Genomic DNA, 15,489 nt, shown 5'->3' with positions numbered 1-15,489 from the left:
AACATTTATTTGACAGTTGCGTTGCTAGCTCGGCCGTTTTGTCAAACTCACATGGCGGAGTAGATTTTTTCACAATGTCTAACGTTTTGTTTGACGATAATAATTCGGACGATGACATAGCGTTCAATAAATCTGAATATGCCAAGAAGTACGACACGCTCAGGAGAAAAGAGGAACTCTTAAAATGTGAGGTTATATTTATGTTCAACAATTGCTTAAATTGCAAACGCTGAATAAAATATTGTATTGATTATAGTGAAAAACAAATATGGAGACAAATTCGACGGCTCCGAAGACTCGAGCTCTTCCGAGGACGACGACGAAGACGTAGAGTTAACAGAGGAGTTCGAAAAGGACTTTTTTAAGACGCTGTCGTGTTTGAAGAATAAGGATCCGAAGATTTATGATAAGGATATTAGATTTTTCAACGCTGAAGCGGGAAATGCATTAAAGGACAAAAAAGAAAAGTATAAACCTATGAAAATTCGTGATTACAACAGAGAGTTGATTTTAAATGAGCACAAAAGCGACGAAGAAGAAGGTGGGATTGTTTTTGCACCTGTATTGCTGTTTATATAAGTCTATTAAAATATTTACGTTTACAGAAGCAGAAGAACGTCCAGCTTCGCCGACTTACGTGCAAGAACAGAATGAAATTAAAAATACTTTCCAAAAAATTGTTAATGACAACGATGAAAGAGATTCAGATGAATTAGGCGGACTGTTTGTTAAAAAGAACAAATCAAAGACAGAAGAGGTAAAATACTAAGTTTATTAGACGTCTCTGTTCATATTGCTTTCATTTCACCCACTTCCATGGACTGCGGAAATTATCAAAGACAATTCGAATATATTTGCTTTATTTCTGGATGTCATCATAAATTAGGTAACAAAATAAAAACTAAGTTTTAAATATTTTCCCAGAGAATCTGTTCATTCAGAACTGTATTATAATCCAGATGGTAAAATATATTTGTGTAAAATCCACAAAAATCATAACCAAAATTTAGTTTGTCCCTTCACATAGCGGAGTACGTATCGTCATTTATTTCAATTCTATCGGTTTTCAGTACCTATACACATTTTCACACATAAATATTTGTTATTCGAGTGTTAGTTTTCGTTGATTGTAATTTTATTACAACTACCTGTGATTTTATTGTGACTGTTGCGAGATTTACAATCAGATCGTAAATTTGATCTGGCATTTTTTTTATTGTAAAACCGGATTGCGAATCTGAATCATCTGAAAATGAATCTGAACAAAATATGGAATATTCCTCATCATCGTCGGAATTAGATTCAAGCGAAGCATCAGGACCAACTGCTGTTCAAGTCGTCTTGAACAGCAGTTGGTCCTGATGAATTAACAAATTATATTTGCGTGGAAACAAATCGGTATGCCAATGAAAAACTAATCAATGCACTTTAGGGGGCTTAGCCCTAGGGGTGGTTGAACTCGCGGCCAATGAGACTTGTGTGAATCTAGATGGACTTTTTATTAAGTGATATTTACATGTGACAAGTGGACGATTAACGGCGTGACATTTCTCCCGACTGCAGTGAAGGTGGCGCAGGTGGTGATAGCTGTAGATGATGCTCCGGGCTCTTGTGGCTGCGTGCGGTGAGTGTCAGGTGTGACTCTTCGAGCGGCTGGTAGTTCGGGAGTTCCAGGAATGATCTTCAGGTCTGTCGGTGATGGCGCATGGCTGATTCCTCCTGATGGCTGCTGGTAGATCGTCTGCATCGCTGGCTGTCTGCCCTCTCCTCATCGGAGTCCGGGCTTTTATCCTTTAGGGGTTGCACGCTTGCTGGCTAATCAAGATTGCATCGATCTCCTAGCAGTCGCTTCGTAGAACTCGAGAAATCGGATGTTGCATTTTCGAAAGCGAGTTTTTTGCTTGTGTGGTCGCCACAGCACCATCAACATGAACAGCTGCTTGGACTCCAATTTTGAATCCAGAGTATTTCTTGCTCTCCACGTTTTACAAGCGATAAACAAGAAACCCAGGGAAAAATTCAATTGATCACAAAGACTGATTTTACAAACACCATTTTTTGGAAAAACAATGTCAAACTGGAGATTTAACAAAATCAAACAATATTTACATTTCTCCGACAAGAGCGCATATGACCTAGAAACACACGCTAATTCCAAACTAAATAAAATTTGGACGATTCATAATATGTTACTGAAAAAGTTTCAAGAACTTTACAAGCCAGAACGTGATATTATAATAGATAAAAGTTTATTGCAATATAAGGGCAGATTGGGCTGCCGTCAGTACATGCTCTGTGAATCCAAATCTAGATATGTATGGAATACCATAATATATACGGGAAAAGGTAGCATCATAGACAAAGATTTTGCGCACCTACAAATGGCAAAACCGGTAGTAATGAGCCTTACGAAAACATCGGTAGACAAGGGTTATTGCTTGACTACTGACAATAACTACACGTCTCCAGATTTGGCCGAATTACTGGCCTCAAGATTGACAGACAGGTACAGAAAGAACCACACGAATTGGGATGCCTCCATAACTAAAACGTAAAACGTTAAAAAAGGTGAGACAGTGGCGTATCAAAAGGGCAAAATAATGGTGCTTCAATGGAGAGACAAAAAGGTTGTCACTGTTTTGTCCACTGTGCATAATAATGAAATAGTAACCACTAAAAAAAAACTGAAGCAATTGAGAAACTACGTGCAATAATAGAATACAATGAAACAATGGGCGGGGTGATCGAGTTGACCAACATTTAGCAGACTGTTCCATGCCGAGGATAAAAGTACTACAAAAAAATTTTTTTCACTCTAGAATTGAGTATATGGAATGGATTTGTTTTGTACAAAAAAAAATGGAGGCCGTTTGAGTCATTTGTATTTCCGAATGAACGTGATAGAAGAAATTGTCAACAAATATTTGCCAATGATTGAAAAAAGCCGCAAGGAAGACACCCCTTTTGAGTCACAACCCTGCCGCTTGACCGAAAGACACTTTCCAGATGTGTTCCCTCAGACTACAACCCAACGAAATCCAATTAGATGGTGTGTCATGTGTTCAAAAAATAGGGACACGAATGGAAAAAAAATTAGAAGAGACACACACTACCATTGTTCAGAATGCATGATTGCTTTATGCGTAGCACCTTGTTTCAAAAATCACTATACTGTATTATAAGGTAATTTTTTTTTTATTTGACAACAAACATTACGTATACATACAAATATGTATTTCTTTGTTATTTTTAGAATTTGGATGAAAAGAAACGGCAAAAGAGGCAACTTCTAATCTTAATAATATAATTTTTAAAAGTGTAATAAGTGTATAATAATTATGAATAAATAACTTTCAACTGATTTTTTTCGTCATTTTCATAACATATCGCATAATAAATCGCAATAAAAGAAGATGATTATTTTTGACTTGTTTTTAAAAATAATCCCGAGGATGAAGTGGCCAAGTATGTACTCTTTTGAGTGTTTCTAATAATAATAAAAAAATGTCCCAAAACCATTTATGTATTCACTTTTATCACACCTTGTCATTTATTGACATGTTAAAAGATTGACGATAGAACAAGCAGATCTTAGTATAACTTCAAATAATTTAACCACTACTTAAAATAAAGCTATATGTTATTTCGAATTGTCTTATCTCCTATCTGAGAATAGTGTCATTTTTATGCATGAAATCTGGATCTGATGATAGATTGGGTTTTAATTTACTAAACTCCCATATTTCATATCAGCGAGCTATTTTTTTTAATTGGTACAGTCTGAGACGATTGCACAGTATTACGATCATTAAATTTAATAATTTGTACATCTAAATAGTTTTCAATAATTATTATTTTATGTGTATGTCTTCAGGAAGAGGAGGAGAAGAGTTATCGTGAATGGCTAAAAGGCCAATTTCAACATTTAAATGACGATGCTGTAGAATCAGAATTGAAACCTCTCCGAGAATATTGGTCCAATCCGCTATTAGATAAAGATGAAGCTTTTTTGAGAGATTATGTTTTAAATCAGAGGTTTGAAAATTATTGCTTTAAATGAAACATATAGAATTATAATTATATATGTATATCTATTTATATATTTAGATTTAAAGATCCAACGTTCACAAAAAAGATTCCAAGTTATGAAGAAATAGTTAATGACAGTGAAGATAATATATCGGAAGATGAACAACTTATCGGAAGACAAGCTGAATTCGAGCACAAATTTAATTTTAGATTTGAAGAACCTGATCAAGAATTTGTAAGATTTTTAAAATACAGTTAAATACGTTTAAATATTTCAATTTCTTGATAAATATTGTTTTATTTTTAAAGATTAAGCAATATCCGCGCACATTAGAACATACTATGCGGCAAAAGAGCGATAAGAGAGCCCAAAAAAGAGCTGAAATTAAAGAAAGAAAAACTGAAGAGAAATTAAAGAAAAAGGAGGAAATCAGTCGTATGAAATCGTTGAAGTTAAAAGAGATTCAAGAAAAAATAACTAAAATTAAGGAAATTACCGGGAACGATGAATTGGCATTCAATGTATGCAGATATTTTATTTTTTGTATGTAGTCGATTAATAGTTATTGATAAATATATTTTTGAATTATAGAATGAAGATATTGAAGGAGATTTTGATCCAGAGGAACATGATCGCCGTATGCATGAAATTTTCGATGAAGAATATTACGACCATGACGTTGATAGGAAAAAACCTACGTTTCCAGAACTGGATGAAGAGTTGGGAATTGGTAATATATTTGAAAATCATGCATAATTCTTATATTATTATTAAAAATATTAATTTATTTAGAAAACTGGGATAAATGGGGAAAGGAAGGAGGCAATGAAGTTCAAGAATCTGAATTGCACTGTGAAGATGAAAATTTCAATGTATGTTAAATGTCAAAATTATTTATGTAATATTTTATACTTATATTATTATATCATACTCTTAGATGGATTGTGATTATAATGCCGCTGCTCCAAAGAAGAGTCTTCTAGATGAGCTCAAAGATACGATTGAAGGTAAAAATAAACGAAAGAGGAAGCGTAAAGGAAAGTTTTCAGAAGCTCTCGAAAGAGAAAAACCGTTATACAATCCGGAAAACCTTAACAAAACACTTTCACAATACGTCGATGAGTATTATAAGTTAGATTGTGAGGATATCATCGGAGATTTACCGTGCCGTTTCAAGTATCGTGAAGTGCCTGCGTGTAACTATGGATTGTCTCTTGAAGAGGTATTAAGATTTATATTAATGTTGTAATGCACTATGAATGTGTTTTATAGCTGTATATTTTGCATAGATTTTGATGGCTGATGATAAAGAATTAAATAGGTGGTATTCATTGAAAAAAACTTTGGCGCATAGACCGGAACATTTGCAGAGAAACGATCAAAAGATCTATGAAAAGAAAGCTAACGATATAGCTTTAAAAATGAAAATTTTACCGAGTTTATTTAAACCACATGAATTGTAAGTCTATTTATAAATATGTATTTATTATTTAAACTATATCATTGTTAATATTTTAGGGAAAATGCTGATGCTGAAGATGTTGATATCACTGAAAATGTTACCAAAAAGAAGAAGAAGAAAAACAAGAAGAAACGTAAAACGCATGATACTTCATTAGAATCTAAAGAAATAATAAACGGATTTACTGTTGAAGAAAATGTCATAGATGAAAATGTTTCAAAGAAGAAGAAAAATAAGAATGTGTCTGAAGCAGATGTAATAAACATAGAAGAAAATAGCGTTGACAATTCAGCAAATAAAACTGATGAAAATATAAGCGTTTCAAAAAAAATTAAACGCAAACAGGAAAAGCCTGTTGAAGAAAATGTGGATAACAATCTAGACACTTCATTAGAATCTAATGAAAAAGTTAATGGTTTTATTGTCGAAGAAAATGTTTCAAAGAAGAAAAAACATAAAATAGTTATTAAGGATGTGTCTGGGGAAAATGTTTTGAAAATAGATGACAACAATGTTAGTGAACCAGTTAATAAAACTGCTTCAAAGAAAAAGCTTGTTGAAAAATATGTTGATAACAGTTTATCGACGGATACTAAATCTTCCAAGAAAAGGAAACATGTTTCAGAATCTTGCAATGAAGATTCGATGCATATTGACCAGAATGATGTCAGTGAAGAAATTGAAAAATTGCCTAAATCTAAAAGGAGAAGGAAGAAGAAGCCACAGAATTCTGGTGAAAGCGACATTGCAAAAGAAGCATTATCTCAAGAAAATGCAGATAAAAAATTACATAAAATAAAATCTAAAGGCATAATAAAACATAAGCAGAAAAATTATCATAATAACAAAAAATATGAAAATGGAATTGCAAGTAAATTGACCGATGAGAGACTCAAGGCATTTGGTTTGAATCCTAAGAAATACAGGAGTTTTATGAAATTTAAGAAACATTGATCATTTATATTATTGTAAATATTTTCATGGTTAATAAATATTTTATATTTATATTTGTGTTTTTATAATTTTACTTATCCATGTTTTCCCATGGACTTCCATTATCCCTTTGCGCTCGTTTGCGTGCGTGTGAGTAGGACTCACCAGCGCTTGGCGTTATATTACTCGGATGGTGCGTCAGGTGCACCATTTCAATTAATGAAATATAACGTCGATTTTTTAGTATTTCCTTAGCATGTTGCCTTAGAATGGCGTTTTTTCTGTGTTGCAGACAAGAGTATAAAGAAGCATGTCTTATCAAAAAAATATGATTTTTATTTGAATCAAGCCGGGGAGAGCTCATTTATCATGATAACTCAGGGTTTTTTTGATGACTAAATTTAAAGGCAGATTTCTCCCAAAGGCAATAGTTGGCGATCATCTTTCGGTAGACATGCGTCAGTGACGCTTTTATTGCCCATTATGTTTTCGACAGTGTTTCGGGTATCCGTAATTTGTGTCTAAGTAAGACTATATAGCGATTGATAACTTTGTTTTAATTACTTATTTTTTTAAATTTTATTGTAAAAAAACTTTCTTCGTTGGCAGGTAGATATATCTAGAACTAAGCGACATGTCTTTGTTATTTGCGTATATTTATTTATTTACGGTTTAAACTTTTTCGGTTCCATAAATATTTAAAAAAGGGTCGTCACCCTATTATGTTAATTTATCGTTATGGATTATCAACCAATGATACTTGAGAGAACCTAAAAAATTTTAAATGTAATTTAGAGAAATGCAAGTATTTGTTCTGATTTCTTCGTGCTTGGTATTAGTTAATTAATATTTATGCTCTACATACATAATTTCAATTTTTAATAAGAATTTAACATTTTTAATTTTTCCCGTATTGGCTACCTTACCAAAAGGTTAAAGTTTATTATATTCATACTTGGTTTCGCTTACATACATAATAAGTGTATTCAATTTATAATAAGACTCATAAATCATCTTTTCAATTGATATTATCTTAGGATTTTTGGAGTCTGACCTCTGGTTTGAGAGCATAAATCATTGTATTTAGGATAAATGTATTTACATATTTGTCATTGAAGTTATACCCACATGTAACAATTATGGACCATAAGCATAACACTTGCCAAATCCACGTTCAAAATTAATGTTATGGAAGTTTTAGAAGCACTAATATGCAATGACTAATTATATTTTTATGCGGGGTATTTCTAATGTGAATATGTTCTTAAAATTTAACACGTTAAAAAATACACTAGCTAATGATCATATAATTAGTATAGTTATACGAATTTATATATTTCTAAAATTAATTTTAGTTTCCTTTCAGATGCAAAATAGTAACCATGGATGTAAATGTTTTGTGCTTGAAAGCTTGTGCGAAAAATCTCATATAGAAAAAAACGCTAAACTATAAAATAGCCACACAAATAGTTGAACTAAGTTTAATGAAAAATATTTAAAATTGTATGGACCACCCGGCTAAATAAAAAGCATTTATTTTAAATACGCATTGATCGTGAGAAAAGGACTTGTCGTATATATACGTTACAAGCGCAATAAAAAAATGCTATTACGCAGACTAGTGCAATTGTTATGCTGAGAAGTGAATTTATTTGTACATGACGTTCAGAGATTCCGAGTGATTAGTATTATTAAATGTATCAACAACGGCTGTTTTGCGCCTTTACAAACACACAATAATGTATTGCGTTGACAGTGCAGCAGGTTGTATGCGGAACGACAAGTTCAGCGTTGTCAAATCCCCAGCTGTTCAAACTGCAACGGTCACGCAACGATTATTATAAGAAAGAAACAAATAAACAAATCTAATTCCGTTCTTAAATTGTCGCAGTTTGTGCACGTCTCGAAAGGAGCCAGAGCAAAGAAACTTTCCCATCTCGACCAAGCGTACATAAGCGCATATATAGCGCACACAATTCACATCCGATAGGAACGTTTAACAATAAACTTTATCAGATACATTCAACCTAGAATACACGAGAGTTCATCCATAGGGCTATGCTAAGCTTCGACTGAGAAAGCAGTCGCTTCCCACTTCACGTCAACCTTTGTCCAGCTAGGTAAGGACAAAATATATTTATATCTACGTGTGCCAATTTTATCATTTACGCCTTTTTCGCGTGCGCCTTAATCATACTAAGCTTTTTTCTGCTAGACTTTTATCACCAAACCATTTTATGAAACACCGATATAATATTAAAAAGTACACTATATATTGCAATTTATCATAGGAATTCTTAAAAATATTTTTTGTTTCAAGTTTACGTTTGTAACTGAAAAATACTATTTTTAGGTTTGTTAATTTATGTTTCATATTTTCTAAAAATTCAGATTTTTACAGATTCATATATCCCTTATTTTTACTGTAAATTTTAAGAACTTATTTATAAATAGTAATGAAAAAAGATTTAAGTTTACTTTGTGGTACACATAATCAGTAATTTTCGACTAGTGTGAAATTAATATTTATTTTTATCGCCTACTTATGAGGATATTGCGTACTTAATATCACATGTCACTTTATGTGGCAATGCGTTTTTTTGTAACATGAAACGTACGGCTTCTGCGTTCGATGCACTTTTAATTACATTTTGGAAAAGCTTGCTTCCCAATTTTTTTTACATATTTTGGGAAATTATAATTTTGACTTTTACGAAACACATAAAAACGTAAAAGTTAATCGATATTTTAAATGCTAGAGAAAATCAGTTACTTCTCTTTTAATATTTTTATTACATTTTTTACATCTGAAATACTTTTACTTCTTTCTCGTTTTATGAACAAATTGTTATATTAGAATATCTAAGAGTAATATGTAAACAATGTCAAAACAGAATTTTGAAAATCATTATCGTTTCGCTTAACAAAATTTTTTCACGATTTGATCGCAATGGTTTTGTTTATAGAGGGCCACCCGGTAAAAAATAATCTGCTTCATCAAAGAAAGCGTACATTTAACAGTCAATAATAGGGCGACTATGCATCACATATATCTTAATTATTTTGGCTTTTCTCTAGAAACTTCTTACTGCTGTATTATCTTATTTACGTGACTCTTTGCAAAACGGTTTTTTAAAAACATTTGTCATCCTTTCTATCCGAAACAGATATTTAAACAGACATTAGCTTTCATATAAAATACATATTTTTTGCATTTTTAATTTATTTTTTAGTGTTAATCAATTTTATAGCCAAGTTAATCTATCTAGCTAGATGTACATACATATATTACCTTAAGAATAGTTATATTATTGAATCTATTACGTTTGACATCACAATGAACATAATTATGAATGCAATAAATCATTCAGAATGTTGATTTTTATTAGTGATTATTAACATTTATTTTAATAATATTTATAACAAATATGTTTATATTTTGAAATGAAAAAATATACGATAGTGAATATAATATTTGATGTGACATAATTATGATAATATTTTACCCCACTAATATTATTAAAATTTTAAATTGGTAATATGGTATTTAATTTGATATTATTTAAAAATATGTATTGAATTTATTAATAGATGATAATGCGTTGTTGTATGTTTTAAGATATTATGTCAAGAGTCATGTTTGTATTTTGCTATTGAACGAATAGAAAAAGTATGTATGTTTTATAGTGCACCTTGACCTAGAATATTTCATAGATAAACTCAGTCCTACAATATGAAAAGGTTTAGGTACAACCCAATTGTTTGTAACCACTGTTAGTAGCAAAACTGGTATATTTGGTCATATGCATTTGTAATATTTAATGAAGGCAATTTCTTACATAATGGTGATGATGGAAAATATTTATTTTTTTAATACACGTGCATGGTATTTTTCCAATATCTAATTTTATAGCGGAAAAAATATTTCATTAGTTGTGATTTACTTAAATAAACAGAAGTTTGATTTTTTAGATATTTTACTCAATTGTTTGCATTGAAATTGTGTATATTAAATATGTACTTGATTTTCATTCTTTTGTTGTTATTGAAAAGATATCACGAAAAAAGTACGAAATAACTATAATATATTATAAAACAATTTGTTAAATATATCTTTTAGCAACAGCAAAAGAGCACTTAGTACATTATAACACCTGACGTTTGATACTATCAGGAGAAAAGGGGGTAAGCTACATTTTCATTTTTTCAATAGATTTTTTTTAATACTTAAATCAACTAAAATTTTAAGATAATAGTATAATGCAAAAATATTAAATTTAAGTTTTTGTTTTTATGTATTAAAATATTATAAATATGAATTTTTTGGTATTCATAAAAACATTGTTTATTTTTTATGTTTAATAGCGTATTAGTAGAGTTCATCATAAGCATCCATTTTGTGTATGTATATAATTACGAAAAGTTCAATTTTTTATCAATTGAAGATAGAGAAAGGTGACGAATGATTGCAAATATATGATAAAAAAGAAAGCGTTGCATAGAAATGGAAGTTTTTTTAATTTTCGACTTATATGCTAATTTATAATTAAACGCTTACTTCCTTATCTCATATTTGCAATCATCCTTAACTCTTTGTGGCCATTCACAAAAAATGGACGCCATATTAGATGACAAAAGACTATTATACTAATTTTATTTTGTTAAACTTTGTATCGGGATATTTCTTGGGACGTCCTGTTTTTGTTTCGGTAAATTAATGGCATTCGATGTCTAAATTATATCTCGATTAATTTATACTATGATTGTTTGATTAATACTATAATATTAAACACTGAATTTATTACCAAAGTTTTAAAAGCATCACATTTAAAATCTCTAAATCGCTCTAAATCATTTGCAGCTAACTCACTTACTTAACTATCCAGTTACTGCTAGTTTACAAATGGCAACGGACGCGTTTCATTTCTGATGCGGAACGGCGATGCAACGGAAGATAATAAAAACAACAACGAAGCGTTAAATATATATACAGCATAATACCATTAAATTAAATCGTGTGACAAATAGATAATCACAAGTATTAAAATGAATAACGAGATTATCGCAACTGAGCCTTCGCAGTCTATAAAGTCTATTATATCGCAGGTAACTAAACATGGATTACTAAATTATTATCTAACAGGTTTTATATACTTTTGATCATAGCCAGTAGAAATAAATTAGCGATAGAAGTAACTAATTAATTAGTATTACATACAATTAAAGTTAATTACATTTATGTTACAAATAAGCTACATAGATATGAAATAACCATTTCACAGAAATTTTAGATATAAAATTAATATTAAAATATCCACTTTATTTTTACATAATAACCTAATTTATTTATCAATTGTGTAAATAATATTTATCATTCTCATCGAGATGTGATAATAATATTGTATTTGCATTTGGAATATAAAATTGAATATATATAAAACGTATGATTTTATGTGTGTAAATATTAGATTAAGCAAATGTCAATGCATTTTTCTCGCTGAACTATTAATTACTTCCTTGTTTAATTGCAATGATGACGCAAGTCTAAAGTAATTACAAAATCGTATTTTTCGGGTCAGAATTTATTTTTCATGGGTCAGAATATAGGCGGCCAAAATAAATATTCGATAGTCAGAATTTATATGAATTGTTCAGAATTTATATTAAATGGTGAGAATTTAAATTGAATTGGTCAGAATTTATTTTAAATAGTAAATATTATTTTAACAGATGTTCAGAGTATTTTTTTTTAGTCAGTATTTATTATAGTTCATTGGTCAGTATTTATAAAGAACAGCTAGTATTTATATTATATGATCTGTATTTTAACCTCAATGTTAGTTTTACGTTAACAGATGGTCAGCACAATAATACATTGTCAAGGTATTTTTGGGCCAACTTGTTTGGTTTGAGTTGTAACATTTTCAGATGTGAGCAAAACCAGCCAAGCGTGGTATCCGCTGCCGCTCTATCGTTATTCCCGCTTCATTCGTCGCTCTGAATAGCTTCGCGTCCTATATATAATTAAATAGATTCGTTGAAAGTTATTCATGGGGTGTTCAATGTTCTAACCAACACTCGCTCGCTTCACATGATCGCCCGATATTTTAATTCTGATCGTCCAATAATTTTATTCTGATCGTATGTTTTTTATTCTAGCCATTTGATACTTATTCTGACCCTGAATAATATAATTATGATCATTCATTATTTTAATTCTGATCTTCTATTATTTTTATTCTTCAGGGTCGTAGAGGACAACTTAGCTAAACAGTTTTGAAATCACATATGATTTGTGTAATTAGCAGGGTTGTAGAGTCGTAAAATTTATGGACTTCGAATTTAGCTGTATTAATAAAATCAAAATATTTTGGCAGCGTAAAAAAATGATAACAATAATAATATGTCTACGATTTTTAAATTCATTTTTTTTAAATTGTCTCTTCTACCTAACTTTATTTTTTTAATATATAGTTATTAATTTATATAATTTAAAACATATTTATTAAAGAATATCTGACTCCGCCTAAAATACCTTGTAATTAAGCATATCTAAACCGAATTTTGACCAATAGGAGAGCTCAAAAAACAATTATCCCTTCTCAGAAGTCAAAAATCCACGTCAAAAGCAATAAAAATGCTCCGCGCCGTCGCAGTGGGAACGCTCGTTATCGAGCGTTCCCACTGCGACGGTGCCGACACGATTTTATTGCATTTGCCGTGAATTTTTGCCTTTTGACAAATGCTCGAATCTGCCCTTCCCCCCAATGACATCCCTGGGTGTTTTGTTCTTTTCTACACTCGACCGTTTGGCCAATTGCATGCTTCGGATCAAAAACAGACAATGCTATTATCTGTTACTTCACGTAACGACTATTCAGCTGGAGATTTGACAACGCTGTCTCTGAGCACTTGTAATTCGGGTACTTGGTAGGCACTCCTATCGACATTGCATTTCAAATTATTGGCATCGACGTCGCATTTCTTTGTTTAAATCTATTTGAAAGGTGCATTTGCGAATAGTCCTAATTCGCCCAAAAAGGCGATCGGCACGTGCGTTTGTTTACTGCTTGCATGATAAATAATTATAGCAATTAATTTTATTATACTTTTAACAAGTAATTGTGACTCATATTTAACGGGTAGTTTCGTGACATTAATTAAAATATATATAGTTGTAATAGGTGAGGTAGGAGAACAAAATTAACCACTACTTATTTTTTACTTTTCATTAATCACCGCCAAATAGTACCGCCAATTTATACATATATGTTTAAGCTTAGCTATGTGAATTTAATCATACTTACAGTTCAATATGTTGCTTTTTGCGCTCGTAATCCCATGCTTCAGTTTTACAAACCATCTATTTTATATAACTTCCTTGATTATTATTATTATTTAAAGTGAATAAAACATTTTTTGCATCATATTTTAAAGATTTTAGCAGGCACAACACAAAATCTCATGATGTTGGATTTGGGAATTTCCATGAGTTTTTCAACTATTGTTATACCAGCACTTTTGGGAGCTGAGGGTCCCTTATCTTTTACGGAAGAACAAGCCTCGTGGTTTGGTGAGATAATAGCTTATAATAAATGTTAATATATATATTGATACATTTTGTATATCACAGGAAGCATCGCTTTTATAATACAACCTATTGGCAGTTTGATGTCTGGTGCACTTATAGAGCCTTTTGGTAGGAAGAGATCTTTATTGATTGCCAACATACCGCATATACTAGCATGGTTGATATTGTATTTTGCTGCAAATACAGCAACTGTGTTTGTAGCTTTTGGTTTACTTGGACTCGGAACGGGTATAATGGAAGCTCCCATAATGACTTACATAGGAGAAATAAGGTAAAATAAGAATTCTTTAATTTATGTTTTAATATATGGACGGGGTCTAATAGTTTAATGACAAAGATTTGAATTCAAAAGACTTGCTTACATAAAAGTGCAGTAGCCTACTGTATGTGTATATTTTTTATAGATACAGTGGTACCTATTGATACAGTTTATTCAGAATCTCTAGGTTCTTTATCTTTACATTGAAATAACAATTATTTGTACTTTTCAGTCATCCATCAATGAGAGGCATGCTAACAACGTTATCTCAATTTTGTGTTACTTTTGGAGTATTTTTGTCGTATTTGCTGGGTACTTGTTTCGACTGGCGTACCGCTGCAGCTATTTGTTTGTCCATCCCGTTAATAACCTTTCTATCTATTATATTGGTCAGCTATATTGTATGCTTAATTTTTTCAATTTATGTAATTATATTGCTAAACTCTTGAATTTTTAGATTCCAGATACTCCCGTATGGTTGTTATCGAAAGGAAGAGAAGGAGAGGCTTTAAAAGCTTTATGTTGGATCAGAGGTTGGGTGGAACCTAAAGATGTACAAAAAGAGTTCGATGACTTGATAATTTATCAACAGAACAGTGCTATGTGCCATATATGCAAAATTCCTACGATGCAATGTTCGCATAAAGATCAAGGACTGAAGGATCGAATTATGACTTTGTTAAAAGACATCACTAGAAAGGAAATGCTAAGACCATTGCTTTTAATAATATATTTGTTTTTCTCTTACCATCTAGTTGGCTTGTTACCGACAAGACCAAACATGGTTAATATTTTTAAATGCTTCGGCTTTCCAATTGATGCTAATTTTGCAACGGTAAGATTTTTTATGTTGTCTATAATATCATATTAAAATTACTTATATTTTGCATCTACATATTTTATATGTTTTAGGTAATCACCGGTAGCATAGCTTTAGTTTGCGTATTTATTTTGATACCATTAATTAAAATTTTTGGGAAGAGACGATTACTTTTGTTGTCATTATTTGCTTGTTCGTTATGTACGTTTTTATTAGGTCTATATGCATACTCACACATACCGTTAAATACAAGTTCGTACAATATAAAAAATACTCTAACACTGAAATATTCTTGGATGGCGATGTCATTATTTGCGTTATACAATGTCTTTGGTTTTTCTGGAATTTGTGTTATACCGTGGATGCTTGTATCTGAAATATTCCCGCTGAGGTA

At 31.1% G+C, this 15,489-nt stretch overlaps 2 protein-coding genes and 1 long non-coding RNA gene across 5 annotated transcripts in view; all 3 read left to right on the top strand.

The window, feature by feature from the left end:
- Positions 1-6,495, top strand: LOC148226464 (protein KRI1 homolog). Its single transcript, XM_088204514.1, has 11 exons — positions 1-186; positions 257-541; positions 606-757; positions 3,875-4,035; positions 4,108-4,264; positions 4,339-4,551; positions 4,622-4,760; positions 4,823-4,902; positions 4,968-5,252; positions 5,320-5,489; positions 5,549-6,495. The coding sequence occupies exons 1-11, from the start codon at positions 75-77 to the stop codon at positions 6,444-6,446; spliced, it is 2,652 nt and encodes an 883-aa protein (XP_088060640.1). The 5' UTR covers positions 1-74; the 3' UTR covers positions 6,447-6,495.
- Positions 1,577-3,364, top strand: LOC148226465 (uncharacterized). The gene is made up of 2 exons (XR_015812348.1): positions 1,577-3,183; positions 3,254-3,364. It is a non-coding gene; the product is annotated as an uncharacterized LOC148226465 (long non-coding RNA).
- A 1,663-nt stretch (positions 6,496-8,158) lies between the features above and the next one.
- LOC148226463 (facilitated trehalose transporter Tret1-like) overlaps positions 8,159-15,489 on the top strand; it is an 8,292-nt gene continuing 961 nt past the window's right edge. The window contains exons 1-8 of one of the 3 annotated variants that reach the window (XM_088204520.1): positions 8,489-8,545; positions 10,546-10,610; positions 11,287-11,531; positions 13,863-13,998; positions 14,059-14,287; positions 14,508-14,664; positions 14,733-15,110; positions 15,188-15,486. In XM_088204520.1, the coding sequence (XP_088060646.1) occupies positions 11,472-11,531; positions 13,863-13,998; positions 14,059-14,287; positions 14,508-14,664; positions 14,733-15,110; positions 15,188-15,486 (1,259 nt within the window). In that variant the 5' untranslated portion in view covers positions 8,489-8,545; positions 10,546-10,610; positions 11,287-11,471. Of the gene's footprint in view, positions 8,546-10,545; positions 11,532-13,862; positions 13,999-14,058; positions 14,288-14,507; positions 14,665-14,732; positions 15,111-15,187; positions 15,487-15,489 lie in introns of all 3 variants that reach the window. The other 2 variants (XM_088204519.1, XM_088204521.1) reach the window with 2 other exon arrangements.

The sequence above is a fragment of the Plectrocnemia conspersa genome, unplaced genomic scaffold, assembly GCF_051122295.1.
Source record: "Plectrocnemia conspersa isolate PC_06_02 unplaced genomic scaffold, ASM5112229v1 ptg000014l, whole genome shotgun sequence".
NCBI classification, from domain to species: Eukaryota; Metazoa; Arthropoda; class Insecta; order Trichoptera; family Polycentropodidae; genus Plectrocnemia; species Plectrocnemia conspersa.
Note: the sequence above shows the minus strand (reverse complement) of the source record. Positions and strands in the feature narration are given on the sequence as shown.

Bases quoted from the DNA above. Each gene is read 5' to 3' on its own strand.
- LOC148226464 (XM_088204514.1), top strand. From the start codon at position 75: ATGTCTAACGTTTTGTTTGACGATAATAATTCGGACGATGACATAGCG. The intron at 4,036-4,107 runs GTTTGAAAATTA...TTATATATTTAG, and splicing joins GATTATGTTTTAAATCAGAG to ATTTAAAGATCCAACGTTCA. The intron at 4,552-4,621 runs GTATGCAGATAT...TTTGAATTATAG, and splicing joins ACGATGAATTGGCATTCAAT to AATGAAGATATTGAAGGAGA.